The following is a 21,664-nucleotide window of genomic DNA, read 5'->3' as shown; positions in this document are numbered from 1 at the left end:
CTTTTTGTGGGAGGATGTACAGCTCAACTAGCAATACTTTTCCAGAATTGTAATGTAATACTTAGTTTCTTCTCAGTCCACTTCCCCATCCCCTTTAAGTCTGTCCAATTCCTGTGAAATTGAGTGCAAGCATAGGATTTAAATACACAAATAATATGAGCCTACAATGTTGAAAATGCCTTTTATCTGAATCATCGGTTCTGTTTCACACAATTATGTTAACTTCTTTGAATATAGCTCTGTTGGAAGCTAGAGGACTTCCTCCACATCTTTTTGGTCCTCTTGGTCCTCGAATGTCGCAGCTGTTCCATCGGACAATTGGAAGTGGAGCTAGTAAGGCTTACTTGCATGTTTTAAAATCTCAGAACCCTGAACTTTAATTTCCTGTAGGACTACTAATAAAAACTCTAATATTAATTGAATCTTGTACCTGTAACTCAAGTTGGACTTCAGATTTGTAGATCTGTAGATTTGTTCATCATCACAAGTTCAGTTTATTGTACTATACACAAATAGATTAAATATTTAGATATCTTTCTTTTCTTTTTTTTAAGCAACCTACTTTTTTCTAGTTTGATGAAGAAAGAAGCTTCATATTTAACAATACTTCTACAGTATTGCACTGCTCTGGTCGAGTGGATTTAAAGTTTTTAAACTTTTCTAATACTGTAGTAAGACCTGTATAGTTAGCAAATTGTCTTTATGTCTGTTTGTCCTCAGGTTTAAGCAAATGAGGCACGCTTCACATGGCTTAAACTTAGATTTACATCAAATTCTCCACTTTGCAATGATAATGATGTTTTTAAAACTTACTAGTGAGCTACTGTTCTTATACAGTGCAGAAATACAATTTACCTTGTGTTCTAATCCCCCTTGGCTGAGAGACAACTTAGAAATGCAATATGTTGTTGATATTTATTTCATTATTGTGCTACACAATAGCCAATGTTCATGTTAATGATAGTTCTGTATAAAAGGAACACAGTGTTTCAGGCATGAGTTTGTTTCTGTATTGGATTTGTATAGGATCATTCTTCCTGCACTGTCACTCTTCAAGTATCTGGGCTTTTATTTATTTATTATACTTACATCCCACCTTTTTTCCTTTCAAGGAACTCAAGGTGACTTAATTCTCCTCTTCCTCTCAGTCTTATCCTCACAACAACAAATCTGTGAGGTAGGTTGGGCTGAGAGTCTATGACTGGCCCAAAGTTACCAAGTTAGCTCCATGGCTGAATGGGGCCTAGAATCCAGACCTCCTGAGTCCCAGTCCTGCATTCTTAACCACTATACTACATGGGCTTTTAGAACTGCTAGCCTCCTGTTGTACAAGCAGTGAGTCCTTTATGAACAATGGAATGAGCAGGAGTGCTGAGACCCTGTTGAATACTGCCTGATATGACTCATGCATTTTACAATTACTGTCCTGTGACATTTAAACACTGACAGGGATTCATATAGAAATGAAGGATTATTAGTCTCCTGCATTCACCTGTATGATAAACAGCTAATGAAAATGTATTGTCCTTTTGGTCAGTTTCGTGATTTAATATGAACCAACATTTAAAAGGTTGATGCTTTTAAAATCCTCTATTTTTTTAGGTTCTAAAGCTCAGCAACTTCTACAAGGGCTTCAAGCCACTGATGAAAGCCAGCAGTTACAGTCTGTGATAGAAATGTGTCAGTTGTTGGTCATGGGAAATGAAGAAACATTGGGAGGATTTCCAGTCAAGAGTGTTGTGCCAGCTCTGGTAAGGATCAATATACACTTATTTGAATTTGTAACCTACTCTTTCCATTGTGCGTTCATGAAGGATCAACTGGTTGCAAAGTAATTGCACTGCCTCTACAAATATGTTGGTTTCATCAGTTGGCTTATTAAAGGCTAAGGAGAAAATCACTTTTTAAAAATAGCATGTATATTCTTTTTCTGGGTATTACTTGGATGTATTACATAGAATCTACAAACTGGGACAGTGAGAAGCTAAAGTGGTTGGTCCTTATAGATAATTGATTGGCCTTACTTTGTTTCAGTATACATATGCTGACTGCTGATGGAATAATACTATTTATATATAGTATTATTACAAAGTAAGTTGTAGTTACTATAGAAGGGAGTCTTTAACCAGAATTCAGTTGGTTTATCCTGATTTTTAGTAAATAGTAGATTTGTAGTATGAAATTCATATTTAGGTTATAATATCTTTACCATCCAGGCTGCTAGGATTTCATGTTTTGGATGATAACTGATAGTGATTCCATAAATTTGATAAGCATTTTCTCATTTTGCTTAGTATATCACAGTCATGCATGCATGGTTACTTCTGGTTTGGTTTCTGTAACATACTTTACATGTGGTTAGGCATGAAGAGAGTTTGGGAACATCAGTTAGTTGAGAATGCCACCAGTTTCATATTAGCATGATAGGGAGGGTAGAATTAAGCTTTCAATTTCTGGATTTGCTTGGGGTTTAGGGTATTTTAAGATATGTACAACCATTTTTTCTACTGTGGATTGATTTCTGTAAATGAGGCATAGTTTCTTAAATACTATCTACTACTAAAAATAGAGCTTTTCTGGTGGCAATATCATAGATAAGTCCTTCTCAAAGGAGGTATGTTTATTCTGTTGAAATGTTTTAGAAAATCAATAAAGATTTTTTTCTGATAGACTTTAGAGAATAGAAACACATTTAAGGTAGTGCTCTGACTTGTCTGTTTTTTGTTTTGCTTTTTTTCATGAATTTGTTATTGTATTTTACAATGTGTTTAATTTCACATATGTAATGAATATAATCTGCTTTCAAAGCCCACAAGGGCCAATAAGTAGGATGAACATGCAAAAGAAATAACAAACTATTGAAAATGCACTAAAGAGAGGCAATTACTATCACTTGTGGTGGGAATCCCTTCTGGCTCAGAGTTACTGGTGGTAGGAGGACTCAAGTTTATTATAGGAAAGAGCTTAGAATATGAAATACTATCACATCCATTATTTCTTTTGAATTACATAGTGAACATAGAGTATATTAAAGTCAACTATCTTACATAAAGTTGACTAAAACATAAGGAACTAATATATGGTCACTGCAGTTAGCTTTATGCAAAGTTAAGAAATCTCAAAATTTACCAAATTTGAAATAATGATTGGACAAAATGTGGGACTTGGCTGCTATGTTCAAATTAACACACTCACGTGGTCTGCGCATAATTAATATGGTTAATTGTTGAATTGTGAATTAGTGTTACATGCAAACTGGAACTTTTGCAAACTCCTTTTACACATTCAAAACCAAAAACTTTTCTTGCAAAATGTTCTTTATTGACCAAAGCATTTTCCAGATGCACAAACACCCAGAATAAATCTCCTGAGTGTGTACAGAGTGGTTTGTTGAACCCAATCTATTATTTACCTTCAGGAACACTCCTTATGAGCACTCCTTCAGGAGGAGTCTTCTGAAAATGAACATACTTTCTCTCTGCATGCCGATCCTCTAATTGTGCCACTGTTCTGTGCTGACAACATGTCATGGGGTCAAGAGTCTTGTCTGTCTCTGAGAAACTCCCCTGTTCTGATCCTCCTACCTCCAACTGTACATCTTGATCATTCCCAGAGACAGCCTGCCTACCTGGCAACTCTGGCCTTGAGAGAAGAATCTCTGCTTCTCTCATCTCAATGTCTGAAAATAGCCCACATTCCAAGACCTTCCTTTGTGTCTCCTTCCTCTTCGAACTCCTTTTTTGGGGACCAGCCAGCAGCTCTCGAGAATGTGCACCCAAAACAGTGGATTAACTATGGATTAACTGCAAGCAGCCCACAAAGAAAACCCATGGGTTCATATTGTGTTGTGGACTGTGGGTTCTTCAAACCATGGCCTTTTGCTCTGTATGAACCCAAAATTCTGGGTACTTGAGTTGGTTTGCCATGCTATGGAGGCAGTGGGCAAGAGCAGTAAAAAAAATTCCAGCCTCTTTACTCGGTATATTCTAGTACATCAGTATTGCAGAGGCGGTTGGGGCTGCAGAGAGGGAGTAGGCAATGCAGTAAAAAAACAAAACAAAGCAAAGCAAAAAACAAACAAAAAAAACAAGTCAAGGATAAGAAGATAAATTGTGGTTTCTTCTGTCATCCACGGGAAAACCCTGGATAGGTCAATAAACCATATTTTAAATAAACCACAGGTTAACATTGAATAGGATATTATGGGTTGGACCAGATTGAGCCAGCGGAAGAGAAGCCACTGGCAGATCAAATATCTCCCCTCTCCTGCAGCATGCCCCTCCAGCTCACAAACCTCCTCCAATGGGTTGGTGGAGATCTGCCCTGGAGCAGATTTAGGCACAAAGCAGAAAGCTGCTAGGAAGACACAGATACATTGCATTGTACAAGTAGACTTGTAGATCCCATATTAGGACAAAAGAGAATAAACAGAAGCAGAATTTAAATTGGAATTATTTAATTAAATTATGCAAAACTAATATGCTAATATAAACTAATTGTTTACACTGTTTGGATTCTAGTTAAGAGAAAAAAACTGTGCTATACTTCCTATATCTTTTAGATTTTTCTTTTTGTCAGGAAATAATACGGAGGGTTTGCTTATGTGAAAATAGCATGATAGACCATAAAACAGTAGAGTTGGAAGGGGCCAGAGGGTCATCAATCCCTTGTTCAGTGCAGGACTCCCAGGTTAAACCATGCCTTTCAGATGGCTGTCCAGTTGCATCTTTAATGTCTATAGTGCAGGAGAGCCCACAGCCTCCCTAGATAATTGGTTCCGCTGTCATACTGCTTGGGAAATTTATCCTGATATCTAGCTAGAAACTGGCTTTCTGTAACTTGACCCCATTATTCCATGTCCTGCACTTTGCAATGATTGAGAAGAGATCTTGTCCTTCCTCTTTGTGACATTCTTTCAAATACTTGTAGAGTTCAGTCATATCTCCTCCCAGTCTTCTCTTCTTGAGGCTAAACATGCCCAGTTCTTTCAATCTCACCTCATAGGGCTGTGGTTCCAGTCCTCAGATCATCCTTGTTTCCCTCCTTTGAACCTTTTCCAGCTTGTCTGCATCTTTCTTAAACTGTGGTGCCCAGAAGTGGACACAGTACTCCAGATGAAGCCTAACCAGTGTTGCTTAAAGGGGGGAACTAGTACTTGATCGGAAGTGATACTTCTATTAATGGAGCTTAAAATAACATTTGCCCTTTTTGCAGCCACATCACTTTGTTGACTCATCTTCAGCTTGTGATCTGTAACAATTCCAAGATCCTCTCACTTGAAGTATTGTTGAGCCAAGTAATTACTTCTTGTAATGATGTGCTTGGTTTCTTTTTCCTAGGTGCAGAACTTGACATTAGTTTCTATTGAATTTCACTCTGTTGTTTTCAGCCCAGCACTCCAACCTATCAAGATCACCTTGAATCTTGTTTCTGTCTTCCAGGGTATTAGCTATCCAATCTAGTTTGTGTCATATGCAAATTTGAAAATCATTTTATGCACTTCCTCATTCAAAACAATAATAAAAATGTTGAAGAGCACTAGACTCAGGACTGAACCTTGTGGTACCCCACATGTTACCTCTCCCAGTTTGAGGAAGTGCCATTGATGAGCACACTTTGGGTCTGATTCTGTAGCCAATGTGGATCCACCTGATTATTGTTCCATCTAGTCCACTTTCTGCTAGTTTGCTAATCAGGAGACATCAAGGGGCACTTTGGCAAAAGCTTGGCTGAAGTCAAGGTATGTTATATCAACAGCATTTCCAAAGTACATCAGGGAGGTCACCCAATCAAAACACTTAAATCAGATTAGTCGGGCAGGATTTGTTCTTGAGGAATCCATGTTCACTTCTAGTAATAAATGCATTGTTTTCAAGGTGTTTGCAGACTGTTTTATAATCTGCTCCAGAATTTTTTCCAGGGATTGATATCAGACTGATTGGTCTATAGTTTTCAGGATCATCTTTTTTTTCCTTTCTTGAAGAGACAACATTAGCCTTTCTTCAGTCATCTGGCACTTCCCTGTGATCTCTTCAAGATAATAGACAGTGGTTTTGAGAGTTCTTCTGCCAGTTTCTTCATGATTCTAGGATGAAGTTCATTGGGTCTTGGAGATTTGAACTCATTCAACCCAGTTAGATGATCTTTGACCATCAATCATGAGCTTTCATCCTACTCCTTCAGCTTATCCTGCCCCTTCAGGAAGGTCATAGATCTTTTGAGAGAATACTAAGCCAAAATAGAAATTGAGAACTTCTGCCTTTTCTTTATTATCATTTTGCCATACACATTGAGTAGCTGAACCCCCATTTCTTTCTTCTGTCTTTTACTTTGGACATTTCTGAAGAAGGGTTTTTTGTTGCTTTTAGCATCTCTCTCTAGCTTTAGTTTATTCTTAGCTTTAGCCTTCCTAACACCATACCTGCAATTCCGTGCTACCTGTTTGTATTCTTCCTTTGTAGCCTAACCTTCTTTCCACTTCCTGTACCCATCCTTTTTTGTTTTCAGATAATCTCTAAGCTACATGGATTTCTTCTGTTGTCTTCTACCCCTTTTCATTGCTGGATTTGTTTGCAGTTGTGCCTTTAGAATTTTCTTTTTTAAAATTTCCCACCCTCCTTGGGCCCCTCTTGAGAGTCGCTTACCATGAGACTTTACGTATCACTGTTCTGAGTTTATTAAAGTAGGCCTTTGTAAAATCCAGGGTACATGTTTGGCTACATTTGGCTTTTGTGTCCTTTAGAATCAAGAATTCAAGTATGACACAGTCACTTTCCCCCAGAGTTCCCATAACTGTCATGTTGTCCATTAGGGCTTTCCTGTTTGTTAGTATCAAGTCAAGGATAGCCTTTCCTCTTGTTCCTTCCTCCACTTTTTGTTGGAGGAAGTTATCAGCAACACATTTTAGGAATCTATTGGAGGGGTCACCTTTGTGTCTCCCAACAGGTATCAGGGAAATCAAAGACCTCCAAAGCAACAGTATCATGCCTCCTTGAAACACTGGAAATTTGCTTTTCAAAAGTTTCATCTTCATCTTCTTCTTGACTGGGTGGTCGGTAATAAACACCAACCACTGTGTTCCTTTTATTCTTTTTTTCCATTTATATTAATCCAGATGCCCTCAGATAGGGCTACTAAGTTCATCCTCCTGTATTTCTGTGCTGAGAAACGTATCTATAATGTGTAGTATGACTCCATCTCCCTTACAGTCATGGGAAGTCATCCCACCAAGTTTCAGTTATACCTATCCGGTCATGTTCAACCTCCTGTATTAAGAATTCAAGTTCATGCTGCTTGTTTCCAACACTCCAGGCATTAGTACATAGAAATAAGAGACAATATGCTTTATACTCTAGTTATACTCTTCCCACATTTTTTGGAAGCCTGTTATTGGGCACTGTTGGAGCTCCTCTCTCTGTTGTAGTGCATAAGCCTTTGTATGTTGTTAGGCCCAGGTGTGCTTCTCCCTCCCCTGTAGGATTCAGTTTTAAATGCTCCTGATAAACTTCATGCTGTGGCCAAACACATTCTTTCTAGGCCTTGTAAGATGCAACCCATCCTTGGCCAGCAGTTCATCTTCCAGGAAGTGTAGCCCATTGTCCCAGAATCCAAAGCTCTGACATTGGCACCACCTTTGTAGCCAGGCATTCACTTAGAGTATTTTTCTTTCCCTGTCTCTTCCTCTTGCAAGACCTGGAAGGATTGAAGAGAAAACTATCAGAGCACGAAAGTTCTGGACTTTCCTTCCTAAAGATTCAAAGTCTGATGTGGTTTCTTCAGAGCTCTGCTTGGCAGTGTCATTTGTTCCAACATGTATCTCTGTTGTAAACTGCCCAGAGAGCTTTGTCTATGGGTGGTATAGAAATGTAATAATAATAATAAGAAGAAGAAGGAAAGGATTCGTGTCATTTGGCTGCATGAGCCTTGGCAATGTTACAGTTATATCACTAATTTGTGCTTTGGGGAGATAGCATACAAGCATTTAAATCTCGTCCTTCCACCAAGCGCTCAGAATCCATGGGTCTTCCTGACATTCATGTGTCTCCATTCCTTACAAAAGGGAGTCTCCCACAAGTAACACTCTTATCTCCTTGGTCTTTCAAGCCTTGGTATCATTGTCACTGTTTGGTTGACCATTAGCCTCTTGTTCAGTGTTGCACGGGAGAACTTGCAGTTTTTCCACTGCAGGCTGCCCTTCAGTTGTATCCTTGAGTAATCAAAAGCATTTCCCTAATTCCACTGTTTCCACTGGCTCACAGTGTCTTCTAGTTCTTCTGCACCTGACTATCATCTTTTTCCAGGCAGTTCCCTCCTTATTTTCCCTTCCCTCGGGATTCTTGCTTCTGCCTCAGCTTACTGTTGCACTTCTAGCTTCTGTACTATTCTTAGCTGTTAAAGTTCCACAGCTCTGGCTAAAAACTCTTCATCTTTTATTACGTTGAAAGTAGACACTCACTGCTCTAGTGCTTTCATCTTTTCTTCTGTCAGGGCCACTAGCTTGCACTTAGTGCATGTGTAGGCCATGTTGCCCTCAGGCAGGAAAACATACATTGCACAGGCATTGTAGGTTACCACTACCAGAGAGGTTTCTTGGTCCATTCTTTCTGCTACCTTTTTTATTCTAGCTTGCTGAGCCTGTTGTGACAACTGCCGCTTACTCCTGTCTTCCCTATAGGTTAACAGCACAGTCCTACAAGTAAATGGGATGTGTTACAAGGAAGAAAAGGGTGGAGGGCTGAGGGGAAAATATAAGAAAAGTTAGGGTCTTCCCCCTTGACCTCCACTGCCAAACTTCTGTTTGCTTGCTCTCTGGGAGCTTGACTGTTTGTATCCCAGAGTCCTAGACCAGCTGGGTCAGCTTTTGCTCATCTTCTCAGCTAGGAGAAGGAACCAGAATATGTTAATTATTTTAACTGAAAATGAAGAATCTAGTTACTGGACATTTCAGACAACCAGGGAATCAATTTGAGGACACACATAATGGTAGAATACTGAATTTAATTGCTATTTTCACATTCTTCTTCAGCCACAAAGCAGATGTATTTGGCCTTGAGCAAGTCTTGATCTTTCTCCCTTAGGGTAGCTAATGCACAAAGGGCTCTAAGGATAAATTGGGCATGACCCATGTATCCTGTTCAGAGATTGTTACAGGAATCATGCACTATTGTGATCAATTAGTGCATGATTGCTGTATTTGATTGTTACAGGAATCAGAAATTTTATTTATTTATTTAAATTTCTGCTGTGCCATTCATTACTAAAAAAAAAGTCTCTGGATGGTTTACAACTAGTTCCTATATATACAACTAGTTTAGACTTCATATATGAGTGGTTCTTTTTGATGGATGCTTATACTGGAAACTTGCAGTATGACATAAGAACTGCAAGCTCTTTATAATATTGTAAAGACCTTTTCAGTTATCTAAAGTCTAAACCAAGAGCCAGTGTGGTATATTGGTACTCCAGTATGTTTCTCTTAAAATGTTTTGGACTGTGGTTGCCATCATACCTGACTATTGGTCATACTGGCTAGGTCTGATGCATGAAGTAGGCCAAGACATCTGGAGGGCATCAGGTGTGGTAAGGCCAATTTAGGCATTTTGAACTCTTCCCAGAAGGCCACTAGAAGCCAGAAAAGCCCCCAGCACAATATTATAAAGAGCTTTCAATCCTACATGTATAGAGGCAGCTTTCATTTCTGCACAAACTGTAGCACTTTCTAAAGAGCATGCTGTCACTTCAAGGTCAGAGCTTGTTCTCAATGAACACCTAGTGTCTGTGTTCACTTTCAGTTGCCTTAGAAGTGTTAAGTTCCAACAGTAATCAAGCCTTCCATTAGTAGATATTTTGAGACTCAGTTAAAATCAGATGTGAGAGAGAGAGCAGGACATCTGCATCTTCTATTCAGTGTGCAATTTCATATTTATGGTTGATTTCAAGCAGTTGCACATGCATGTTCAACTGAATAATGCAAAAGTGGGATAATAAATCATGTAGCATTGTTCTTGTACCTTCCATGCCTTGAACAGGCAAGATGTGAGTGCCTCTTAATACTTGCCAGGTTTCTCTTGAATCATCCAAGTTCCTGCAACAACGCATTGCCCAAGCTCCTTCCCAAACTTAACAGGATGAACAGGGTAGAATTTTACCCTTTTAAACTCTTAAATCTTATTCTTAGGCAGGGTCTTGGATTTTGACTCACTTGAAGATTGAAAACAGTAACTGTTTTGGCTTGTATGCTTTTGTGAACAAAACAACTTTATAAAATCCAGCTTGCAGTCTCCTAAAGCAATGGACATTGAACTCTCAGGCTTATAAATTTCTAGAAACAAAAGTCTTTTTGTAAACTGAGAAATGACTAATTATTTTGTATTGTTTATAGATAACATTGCTGCAGATGGAGCACAACTTTGACATTGTAAGTATTTCATACACACTTGGTTAAATGCAGCTTCAGGTAAATCTTAAAGCAAGCCTTTCTAATCCATATGTTCTGGATAATAATGGTAGTTATTTGTCACTGGCTATTTACCAGTGGCTGGCTGTATGTAACCTCCAGGATCAGAGGCAATATTGCTTTGACTACCACTTGCTTGAGGATATCAGCAACAGAGCACTGTTGCTCATGTGTTTTGCTTGAGAGCATCTTGGGAACATTAGGTTGACCATTCTGGGAAGCAAAATACTAGACTAGATAAAATTTTGGTGTGATCCAGGAGGGCTGCCCTTATGTTCTTATGTTGTCTTTCTAGATGAATCATGCTTGCCGAGCCTTAACCTATATGATGGAAGCACTTCCCAGATCATCTGCTGTCGTGGTAGATGCAATTCCTGTTTTTTTGGAAAAGGTAATCAATGTAGAATTTGTTGCAACTGAAGGCTTTGTGTTGGCCCCATTCACTAGGAGTAGCTGGAAATTATGAGTAACTCCATTTCCATGGAGTGCCTGCCAGTGCCAATTTGAATCTGCAGCCTCCAGTTGGGCTGATGGGAAGTTGCATTGTCATGCCTGTACCTTAGTGTACATTGGCTGTAAACCAAACCAAACACCACCTTGCTTGGTAGACTTCTTCTGGTTCCTATTAGAGATTCTACTGTAAAAGATGGCCTAAAAGTAGTATTAAATTGATAAATAAAGGCACTGCTGTGGTTAGATATTGCAAGTGTCTTTTCAGATAAGCAAAAGGGCTATATACCCTTGTGAAGCAGTGGAAGCCCCATGAAAATCCAGTTGGTGTAGGAAACATCATTAAACTATCATCTAATTAGCTCAAATGGAAACTTTTTTTTGAAAAGCAGTAATCAAAACCAATTTTGAGAATTATGAAATGCAAATATGCAAATACTACCTGGTATACATTTCATACTTCCAAACTGAGGCTTTTTAACCTGGCAATCACTCTTCTGCTAGCAATTGCCTAACAGCACCCACACATAATTTCTCTAGGCCTTATGCACAATTTTGATATGGCCCTTCTTTCCTCCCTGCACAAGAGGCATTGTGTGTTGTGAAAAACTGGAGGGGGATTGTCTGGTGTCAGTTTAGCTTTTTTTCTGGCTGCTTGATTTAGTTATAGCTGAACCGGTAGGATGGCATATATGTGTGTTTTTTTAATAAATGAATGACTTTTTTTAGTTGTTTATAGTACAAAATATTTGTCATCAACAGACAAAATGATGATCTACAGTTGAAACAAACAAGAACACTTTTCTATTCTTTAACAGTTGAACAGGAATGTATTTATAGCGCTAGTCACTTAATTAAATCCCTCCAGAATGACCTTTGAGATGACAGTTGTTTGTGGGTCAATGTTCCCTTCTAGATAAACAAAATAAACTGGAATCATAAAATATTTGTCCTTACTCCCCCCATCAAAACTCTGCCATAGTGGGTTAATGTCTTTGAGAGTATAGTTTTCCAGATGTTGGACAACCAGCCTTGCCTTGTATGACAGTACTTATTTTCCAATTTTGTTTTATTTCTAAGCAACAAAAACAGGATTGGCTCCCCATGTGACAAACTGTAAATTATCCATAGGAGAGAGAAGGGCCAAAGAGGGCTCAAATAATAATGTGAGTGATAATATCTGAATTAACTCCAAATGGTCCAGATCCGGCAGAGTCCCACCCACCACATATAGAATAACATTGGAACACCATCATGTTCCCTTCAGTATTGTATGAACAAGGAGGCATTTATCTGATGGCTTAATTAGAGTTAGGGCCACCTGTTGAGATGGTCTTGGTAGTTTTAGTTTGTTCTAGCTGCTACTGTTTATTTGGCATTGTAGTCTGATTTCCCATACTATTTTTAAACTCTGTGTGTTGACAGTCATTTCTTGCTAAATTATATTCCAAATATCTTGTGTCAAGACCTCCATACTTCCAATATGGATCTCCTCACTTTTTAAGAAATCAAAGCTGTGGAGTATAGACCCTGATCAATTAGGTTTTTTAAGTCAAAAGCAAGCTTTCTAAATGATTAAAATGAGTATCTTGGATATAGATTCCAGGAGCTGAGTGTTGCCAGTAAAATGTGTTCTCCTCTGCACCTACATATTTCATTCAGAATAGGACAAATAACCGTATCTTTTGCCATTCTTCAAGGGCCACAATAGCTTAGGGAGTAGTCTTTGGCAAGATGCAATGCCAAATCTGTTATCACACTTGCTTTTGGACTGCTCACTTTTTGAGGAGTTGTGCACCAATTATTTAGGTTCAGCTCTGATCAGTATGAGAGCTAGGTCAGATAAGGAAAAAGTCCAATTTGTCCTATCTACAGAGTTGGCTGGCATAGCAGAAAGAACAGCTGCCTTTCTGTGGGAGATTGTTATGAGTTGGTCTAGTGCCCATTATTAATGCTGTGTCTCAAGGATGTCTGTGGGACTGTGTGGATTTATGCAAATTTGTATTGTTATGACAATAAAGGTTCCTTCTACTTCTATATTATAAATGTTAGATAAAAGTCCTTTTGTATACTCTTAAATTGGAGGTACAGGGATTCAAATGTCATTAATGACAATAATTTTCTTAATGATTCCAGGGATAGTGTTTTGTGCCCCTGGGATTCTGTGTCAATTCTTCTGAGTCAGGCATGAGCAGATTTCAAACCTGTGAGATCATGTGGTGGTGGTGGTGTTGAAGAGAACTCTGAGGTCTGCCATGTAGAAAAAGGGGGTAGGAAGTGAAGGGATGCACTTAGAATAAGGACTGAGATGCCTCTGAGCAGATGCTCAACTTAAAAAAAAAATTTTTGGGCTGGACCAGAATTTATAGTCCTTTAATTGTGATCTTGAGTGCTTTAAAACTCACATAAATAAAAATAATTAAAAAGAGGAAGATTTTTTTCATGACTATTTGAAAGAAATTGCTAGATTTTGAATTGGGGAATCAATTTTGTTTGCATGTTGTTAAGCATGGAATCAGAGTGAAAGACGTTAATATGTGTGTGTTTTAGTGTGGATAGTTCAACAGGAATATCATTGAAAGTTCTACAAAACTGAAATATTTGAATTAAATAATATTAGAACATAAATGTTGAGGTAACAAAAGGTATAAAAGTTGGAAGACTTTGAAAATTATTGACAGTTTTAGATCAGTTTCAAATAGCATTTCATATCTCTCTGAAAAACATTCTAAATTGCTTTCATTTTTTTTAGCTGCAAGTTATTCAGTGTATTGATGTGGCAGAGCAGGCACTGACTGCCTTGGAGATGCTATCACGCAGACATAGTAAAGCTATTCTGCAGGCAGTAAGTATTTCTTCAGTTAAAATGGCTGGGCTTTAATCTTTATCATTAAAAGAGTTTTCTTCCCCAAAGATCAGTTACTCCCTGAAGCATATGCTTCTCTCTTGGTGAAATAAACCCCCATTTATGCTTGAACTGTTTGGTTGCTTTTTGTTTCATATTATAGGGAGGCTTGGCAGACTGTCTGCTGTATCTGGAATTTTTCAGCATAAATGCCCAGAGGAATGCACTAGCTATTGCTGCCAACTGCTGCCAGAGCATCACTCCTGATGAGTTTCACTTTGTTGCGGATTCTTTACCATTGCTTACACAAAGGCTAACCCATCAGGTCAGAATTTGTTGAGAATGTAACTTTCTTGTGTAATGTGTTGTGTTACATGATATTAAGGGATGACCATTGTATACCATGATGTATCTTCACTAGCCTCTGAGAAGAGTGAAGCCTACTAGAGGAGTTGATGCTTTATATCAAACTGTTTTTGTAATAAAATGAAGCAAAAGTTGTTCCATTTCCTTTGTCTGTGACTTTTGCTTAGGTATTAAAGCTGGGCAAAGTACTTCTGCTTCTTTCCTAATTAATATCTGGCAAGCTTCATGGTACAGCTGTAGAATTGCAGTTCTTGGTGTGTCTGACATTTCAAATCCTGTATATTGAAACCTAATACATGTCTTTAAATTTCATAGGACAAAAAGTCAGTAGAAAGCACTTGCCTCTGTTTTGCACGACTAGTGGATAACTTCCAACATGAAGAGGTAACACCTAATTTCCTTCTTGAACACCATATTTAAAAGATTCTGATGAGATGATCTCTAAACTTATTTTTCTGTTCTAGAATCTGCTTCAGCAGGTTGCCTCTAAGGACTTGCTCACAAATATTCAACAACTCCTAGTAGTGACTCCGCCAATTCTGAGCTCAGGGATGTTCATCATGGTGGTGCGCATGTTTTCCCTAATGTGCTCCAACTGTCCTGCACTAGCAGTTCAACTTATGAAGCAAAGTAAGTTGCTCTTGAAATTCGCTATGCCAGTGTGCAAAGTTAGTTCTTCTGAATTACCTTCTAATTTGTTTAAACTGAGATGTTACATTCAAAATCTGGGTGCCCATCAATGTCTTTGGCCTATTACTTGTCATAGTTAACATAGTACATTAACTGTACTATGTATTTCACCACCCAGTAACAGCAAGCTTCACAAACATATGAGATGAACTATTTTGCTGTTGATACAACTTTGAAAACTACAGTTTGCCAAATTTTATGCTGCTCTGAACTAGATTCTGCATTATTTGCTCTTCTGTACGACAAGGGGTTCATTGGTTGGTAAATTGGAGCAAGGGCTTGCAGAAGCAGTCATTGGCAAGCCAAAGTAAAAAGTACAGAGAAGGGCAGTAAAAATAATCAGAGCTGGAACAGCTCCCCTATGAGAAGCACCTACAACAAATGGGACTATTTAGCTTAGAAAAATGGTGAGTAAGGGAAGACATGATACAAGTGTTTAAAATAATGCATGCTGTGGGTTATTTAACCTACAAATTAGCCCTCTCCCATGGTGCTTGAACCTGGGGTCATCCCATGAAGCTGGTTGGTGGGAGGTTTAGGACAGATAAGAAAAAGTACTTCTTCATACAACATATAGATGAACTGTGGAATTTGCTGACACAGGAAATAGTGATGGCTGCCAATCTGGATCACTTTAAAAGGGGGTTGGAGAGATGCATAAGGTAGGAGGTTCTCAGTGGCTAATAGCCTTCCTGGCTATGTGCTACCTCGTTTATCAGAGGTGGCATGTCTGCATGCACCAGTTGCTGAGTAGTTTGGGCAGGAGGACATCTTGTACCCATCTTGCATGAGGGATCCTGTTGGCAGCTAGTTTGCCATCACTTCTACAGAGTGCTGGACCTGATAGACTTTTGGTCCGATCTGGCGTAACTTTACTTATGCTTTCATGTTCTTTAGCCAACTGTTTACCTTGCTGAGTAGACTGGTTTCTTAATTCCCAAGTTGTCTGTGGAGTACAAATTCTAGTGAGATAGTCCTAACATGCAGGATAAGGTCCAAGATCAGTTTCATTAGTTGTAAATGAGAGTTCTCCATTAGTTGTCCTGAGACTTTCAGTGAAGGATGGGATATAAAAGCTTTTAAATAAATAAATAAAATGTATAAAATTGCCAAAATTAAGCCCTGTACAACAAGTGAGATAAAGATGATGCCTCCATTTTTTTTCAATGAACTTAGCACCCTGCACTCAGAGAACTATGGGTACATCATGTGTGTACTATGGGACTAATTTGCTCTGGACAGTTAAATCTTTTACTAAAGAAAGTGCTTTCTTAAAGAATGTTGTGGTTGTGTCTTTTTATTTTTAAGATATTGCAGAAACTCTTCACTTTCTTCTTTGCGGAGCTGCAAATGGAAGTTGTCAAGAACAAATAGACCTTGTTCCAAGAAGTCCCCAAGAACTGTATGAGCTTACTTCACTTATCTGGTACGTTTTCTGTGAGTTTCTCCTTCAGATTTTGCCTAGGATCTCATTTCACAGTACACTAAAATGAAAATTGGTGTTACTTTCACTAACACACATTTGCTGTTAATAAAATGTTAATTTGTTGTTTTCAGTGAATTGATGCCATGCCTACCTAAAGAAGGAATTTTTGCTGTTGACACTATGCTAAAGAAAGGAAATGCACAAAACACAGATGGTGCAATATGGCAGTGGCGAGATGACAGGGGACTCTGGCATCCTTACAACAGAATTGATAGCCGGATAATAGAGGTAGCATCTTCAGTATATACTATACATATCTTTGTTTTACACTGGGGTTTAGAGATCACTTATCTGCCATTGACAGAAATGTATGTACTTTCACATATACAAATACTGATCAGACTTCAGCTGTTGGCCTCCTCAGGCTAAGTACTAGTGGTTATATTTTGATGCTTAATAATGGTCTATTTCATAAGATCATGGAACTTTTTGTCTGTTGTTTTGATTGTTCATTTGGATAGTTTGACACTGAGGCTCTGGGAATGTTAATTTTAACCAACTGTCCAGAACATAAATCCTTCTATTATATTACTCTTATAGAAATTTCTACCCTGTCCTAGCAGCCTACTACGGTAGCTGAAACAAATCAAGACAGTTACACATACATACAGGCTAAAAGCAGCAACATTCTTAAAGCATTATTTCTGACACGACTCCCTATGTAGGTGTTACTTGCACTCATATTTTCATTTTATGTCCATAACTAGGGCTGTGTGAGGAAACTGTTTTGTGGGTACGAATCCATCAGATTCCCTTCACTCAGCTGCTTGCACTCTGGCCTCCTTTCTTGTGGCAATGAGTTTGACTTCCTGGTGAATGCACTGAGCATGCACATGATGCTCACCAGGAGTCAAGCCCTATGTAAGAGCTGTGCAAGCAGCATCCCTCTCCTGTGAGCATGACTTGCAGCCTTTGCTTGTGCTACACATGATGTAGAAGAATGTTGCTTGTTGTGCAAACAGACTTCCTCTCAGCTCAACTCACTTTCTAAGACAGGGGTCAGCCCAAGAGGAAGTCCATGAATTGAAGAGGGTCAGATTCCATGGTGTGTCATTGCAACCCTTTCATAACATCTCATTTCTTAGTTTAGCTTTAAATGTCTTCACATGAGACAAGTGGACACATTTCCTCGGAAATGAATCTCTGTAGCTTTGTGTTAACACAACATTTAATGGTAATTTAAGCAAACTTTGAAATGTGGTATCTTCAGCCATGGAAACACAAGCATTCACTGCAGGGTGGGGAGAAGGGACAATATCCAAATCAGTCAGTACCTGTATTTAAACTTTTCTATTTGTTCTCAGGCAGCTCATCAGGTTGGTGAAGATGAAATAAGTCTGTCTACGCTGGGGCGTGTTTATACAATTGACTTTAATTCTATGCAGCAGATCAATGAGGATACTGGAACAGCCCGTGCCATTCAGAGAAAACCTAACCCTCTAGCCAATACCAACACTAGTAAGTATTATTTTTAAAATACTTCCCACATCTTGTGTATGTTAGTTTTGTGCAGGAAATTTCCAACACTTCACTCCAGTCACTGGAAATGGTAATGTAAAGGCATTTAAATCTTACATTTAAATTTTGGAATTGAGCTGTTTTACTGCAACTTATTCCTGAGTAGACTTGCATAGAATTGAGGTATGGCTGGCATGCTTGTTGGGAAAATGTTGACATTACTACAAATTACATCTGACACCAGCTAGTCTGCCTTTGACACTGCCCAGTGTTGGAAATAGCCCTCTAGTACTTCCCAAATTGAAATTAGTTCCCAGCTGAAAAAAGTGAATCTCTGGAGAGGTCCTATGTGTGTAAGTAATAAGTTTAGATCTAGGTAAGATAACTGCATTTCCATTTAGTTGAATGCAACTTGAGTCATTATTGGCTTGGCCAATTGATTTAATCTTGGTTCACCTAACTTACTATGGATTCAATACATAACTTTATGTATAATCTTTTCATGGCTTATTTATTGACAATTGGTCAATATGTGACCTTACATTATGGCCTGAGGCATGATAAAGCCCTAAACAGTTTGGGGCCAGGCTATCTGAAGGAATACCTCTTTCTATATGTACCTGGGTCCTAAGGGTATCCTCAGGTAATCCTCTCCAAAGGGAAGTAAAGAGGGGGGGCTACCAGGAAAAGGGTCTTTTTGGTTTTGGCACCCCAATTATGGAATCAGCTTTCCAAAGAGGTTCCCCTGAAGCCCATTCTTTATTCTTTTTGTTGTAAGGTAAAAAGCTTTTTATTATTTATTTAAAACATTTTTATGCCGCCCCCATCACAACAAAGCCTCGGGGCGGCTTACAACAAAAACCAAGTTATACAATAAAAATATTAAAACCTGGTGCATCTTGGCTTAAAAATTTTTAAATCCTACACAACAAATTAACACTTAAAACAAGTTTTAAATAAAAAGGTCTTAGCGTGGCGCCGAAAAACAAATAACGACGGCGCCAGGCGAACCTCTCTGGGGAGCGCATTCCATAGGTGGGGCACCACCACAGAGAAAGCCCTCCTCCGGGTACTCACCCTCCTAATATTCACAGAGAGTTCCCGGAGAAGGGCATCTGTTGCTGATCTCAAGGGGCAGGAGGGCATATATGGATGCAAACGTTCCTTTAGATACCCAGTATTAGCCAGTATTTTAATTGTTAATCCTTACTCTTGGTTTTATACTGTCTTTTGCATTGCTGAACCAATCTGACTGTGGTTGCTTTGGGTTTATTTGTCCTCATTTTATTGGGAATTATTGTTTTATTGTTGATTAAGTTTGGGTGTTTAGTTTTTGTAATATATTTTTAAACTTTGTGAACTGTCCAGAGAGCCTTTTGGCTATTGGGCAGTATCAAAATTAATTAAATACATGCATACATTAGTGTTTCTCTGCTGCAATTACATTCAATTTTGGCAAATAAAGAGGGTATACATCAAGAAAGTGACTTTAGCAGTTAATGCAAGGCAAAGAGAGTTCTACCAATGCTCATTTTAGAATGATGGAGAACAGTACTGAAGGAGATTGGAGAAGTTACCAGTCCTTGCTTCAATAAATCTGTCTAGTAAAAGGACATTTGATTGTCATTTTTTTCTGTTAAAATTTGCCAAACTCAAAAGGTTTCCAACAAAATTTTGTTACGTGTAAACTTGAAAAAATATAATGGATTTCTTCCTTGTAAAGAAAATAATTTCTTCTGTGTCTCCAATAGATAGTTGCTTTATTTGTTTGGCTTGTTTTACAGATATTGGTGAATGTTTCCATTTATCACTGTATTTTGCTATAGGTGGACATCCAGAATCGAAGAAGGATGATGCACGAGCACAGTTAATGAAAGAAGATCCAGAACTGGCTAAATCTTTCATTAAGACCTTATTTGGTGTCCTCTACGAAGTGTATAGTTCTTCAGCTGGACCTGCTGTTAGACACAAGTGCCTTAGAGCAATTCTTAGGATAATTTATTTTGCTGATGCTGAACTTCTGAAGGATGTGCTGAAAAATCATGCAGTGTCAAGGTAATGGTTAGCACAATTTTAATGTTAAACCTCTTCACAATTAGATGAAGGAATCAGTTCCTTAATATAGCTGTTTACTTTGACTAAAACTAGAGTCTTGGGATGCAAGTTGCCACTTTGTTATCAATTAAGGCTTCTGTGTTGGGCAATTGTAATTGTTGGAGTGGTTTGTACGGTATGACAGGCTTGTTGTCTCTGCTTTATCTTAACAATCAAAGATCACCCCATTTATAAGTTATTATTGTTATTAGGGGCTCAGTAACCCAATCTTTGACCCATCAGGCTTTGCTGGGTTCATCTCCAAAACCTAAAATGTCCAGTTTTAGATGCCATGGCAACAAAATAACATAGTGTTTTAATTGAAAGCAGAAGCGACAGGCATGCTTGAGGGAGCATACATTCATTCCTACTAGATCTTGAAAATAACCCACATATTGCCATTATGTGCAAACCAAGTCATTGTATTCTCTTAGAAAATATAAGATGCTGACTTTTTAAATAAAATGTAGGAGTCTGATAGTTTTATTTCAGAAGATTTCTTAACTGCTGTTTATTCTTTTAAAAATTCCGAAGTGATTCAAAATGATGAAATACCATAATATCAATCAATAAAACTCTAATATATCCAATCAATTAAACAATCTAATTAAAATAACTAGGGTTAGTTGACTGTGCTGATGGTCGGGAAATGTCTGGGCAAACAGGTGGTATCTTGAATTGTTGGTTGAAACAATCCACATAGTAGCCTATCTGGTACATAAACTTCTCAACAGCCAAATTACTATTATTAGCATTACATTTATATTCTGCTTGCTTCCTCTTGCAAAGAACTCAGAGTAGCTTGCAGTATTCCCCTCCTCTATTTTATCCTTATCACAAGAATCTGGTCCAAAGATTCCCAGTGAGCTTCATCGCTGAATGGAGCCTGGAAACCAGATCTTCTGAGTTCAGTACCCTTAATCACCACACTACAAAGCTGTCATTAGTAGGCTGCAGTAGAATGAGCAAGGACTGTACCTTCATAATGGAAAGACTGGGAGAAGTCTCTTGGATAACATAGTCCTGTGCTGTTTAGGCAAAAAATCCAAATGACCTCTTACTGTATGACAGATAACTCTCAGATTGCCTCTTGGAAGACCAGAAGAGAACCTAGAAATCTGACAAAGCTTCTTACAAGGGATGTGATTCTCTCCAGGCACTGAATCAAACATCTTTCAAAGGACTGGAGTGAGAGCCACTTCTGACACTTGAGGCTTGGTTGTAGGGTTGTGTTGTCAGTGTCCAGTAGTAAGTTTGGTCACATTACCATGTAATATGTGAAATGACCTTGATGATGCCACCACCATTGGCCTACTTCTTCCCCCTTGTGTTGTACCCAGTAATGAAAATGTCCTCATTTGTGTGTTGTGAACATACATGGAAAGTACATTAATCTTTTGATTCAGTCAAAGTATCTTAATATTTTTCTGTTGCAGTCATATTGCCTCTATGCTGTCAAGCCAAGACCTTAAGATAGTAGTTGGAGCACTTCAAATGGCAGAGATTTTAATGCAAAAATTACCTGACATTTTTAGTGTTTACTTCAGGAGAGAAGGTAATGCTCTTCTTTACATTTTATTTTCTTCTGGTCCTTTGTGCAATACCATACAGCTATATCTGATTCAGTGGAGTGGAGTGTAAAGTACAGAAAAATAACAGTATGAGGTATGGAGCTTTTGAGAACACCTTTGCATGTAAATAAGACATTTTGTTTATAAGTCTTTACATTTCAGTTCATAGGTTTGCTGCGCCTACAAGTGCAGTTGTGTTTCAGCATTTTTGACAGACTAGTTGGTACAGCTTGTAGAATTGGTAGCAG

At 38.4% G+C, this 21,664-nt stretch overlaps 1 protein-coding gene across 4 annotated transcripts in view; it reads left to right on the top strand.

Moving 5' to 3' along the window:
- Positions 1–21,664, top strand: part of TRIP12 (thyroid hormone receptor interactor 12) — a 102,412-nt gene that overhangs the window by 46,869 nt on the left and 33,879 nt on the right. For all 4 annotated transcript variants that reach the window (XM_044432922.1, XM_044432920.1, XM_044432919.1 and 1 more), the window contains 13 exons: positions 238–333; positions 1,603–1,751; positions 10,382–10,417; positions 10,752–10,847; positions 13,659–13,751; positions 13,915–14,076; positions 14,433–14,501; positions 14,582–14,747; positions 16,116–16,233; positions 16,365–16,521; positions 17,598–17,751; positions 19,578–19,806; positions 21,282–21,400. In XM_044432922.1, the coding sequence (XP_044288857.1) occupies positions 238–333; positions 1,603–1,751; positions 10,382–10,417; positions 10,752–10,847; positions 13,659–13,751; positions 13,915–14,076; positions 14,433–14,501; positions 14,582–14,747; positions 16,116–16,233; positions 16,365–16,521; positions 17,598–17,751; positions 19,578–19,806; positions 21,282–21,400 (1,644 nt within the window). The remainder of the gene's footprint in view (positions 1–237; positions 334–1,602; positions 1,752–10,381; positions 10,418–10,751; positions 10,848–13,658; positions 13,752–13,914; positions 14,077–14,432; positions 14,502–14,581; positions 14,748–16,115; positions 16,234–16,364; positions 16,522–17,597; positions 17,752–19,577; positions 19,807–21,281; positions 21,401–21,664) is intronic.

Source organism: Varanus komodoensis, unplaced genomic scaffold (genome assembly GCF_004798865.1).
Source record: "Varanus komodoensis strain SLA01 unplaced genomic scaffold, ASM479886v1 scaffold25, whole genome shotgun sequence".
Lineage (NCBI taxonomy): Eukaryota > Metazoa > Chordata > Lepidosauria > Squamata > Varanidae > Varanus > Varanus komodoensis.
This window is presented reverse-complemented; position numbering and strand designations above follow the sequence as displayed.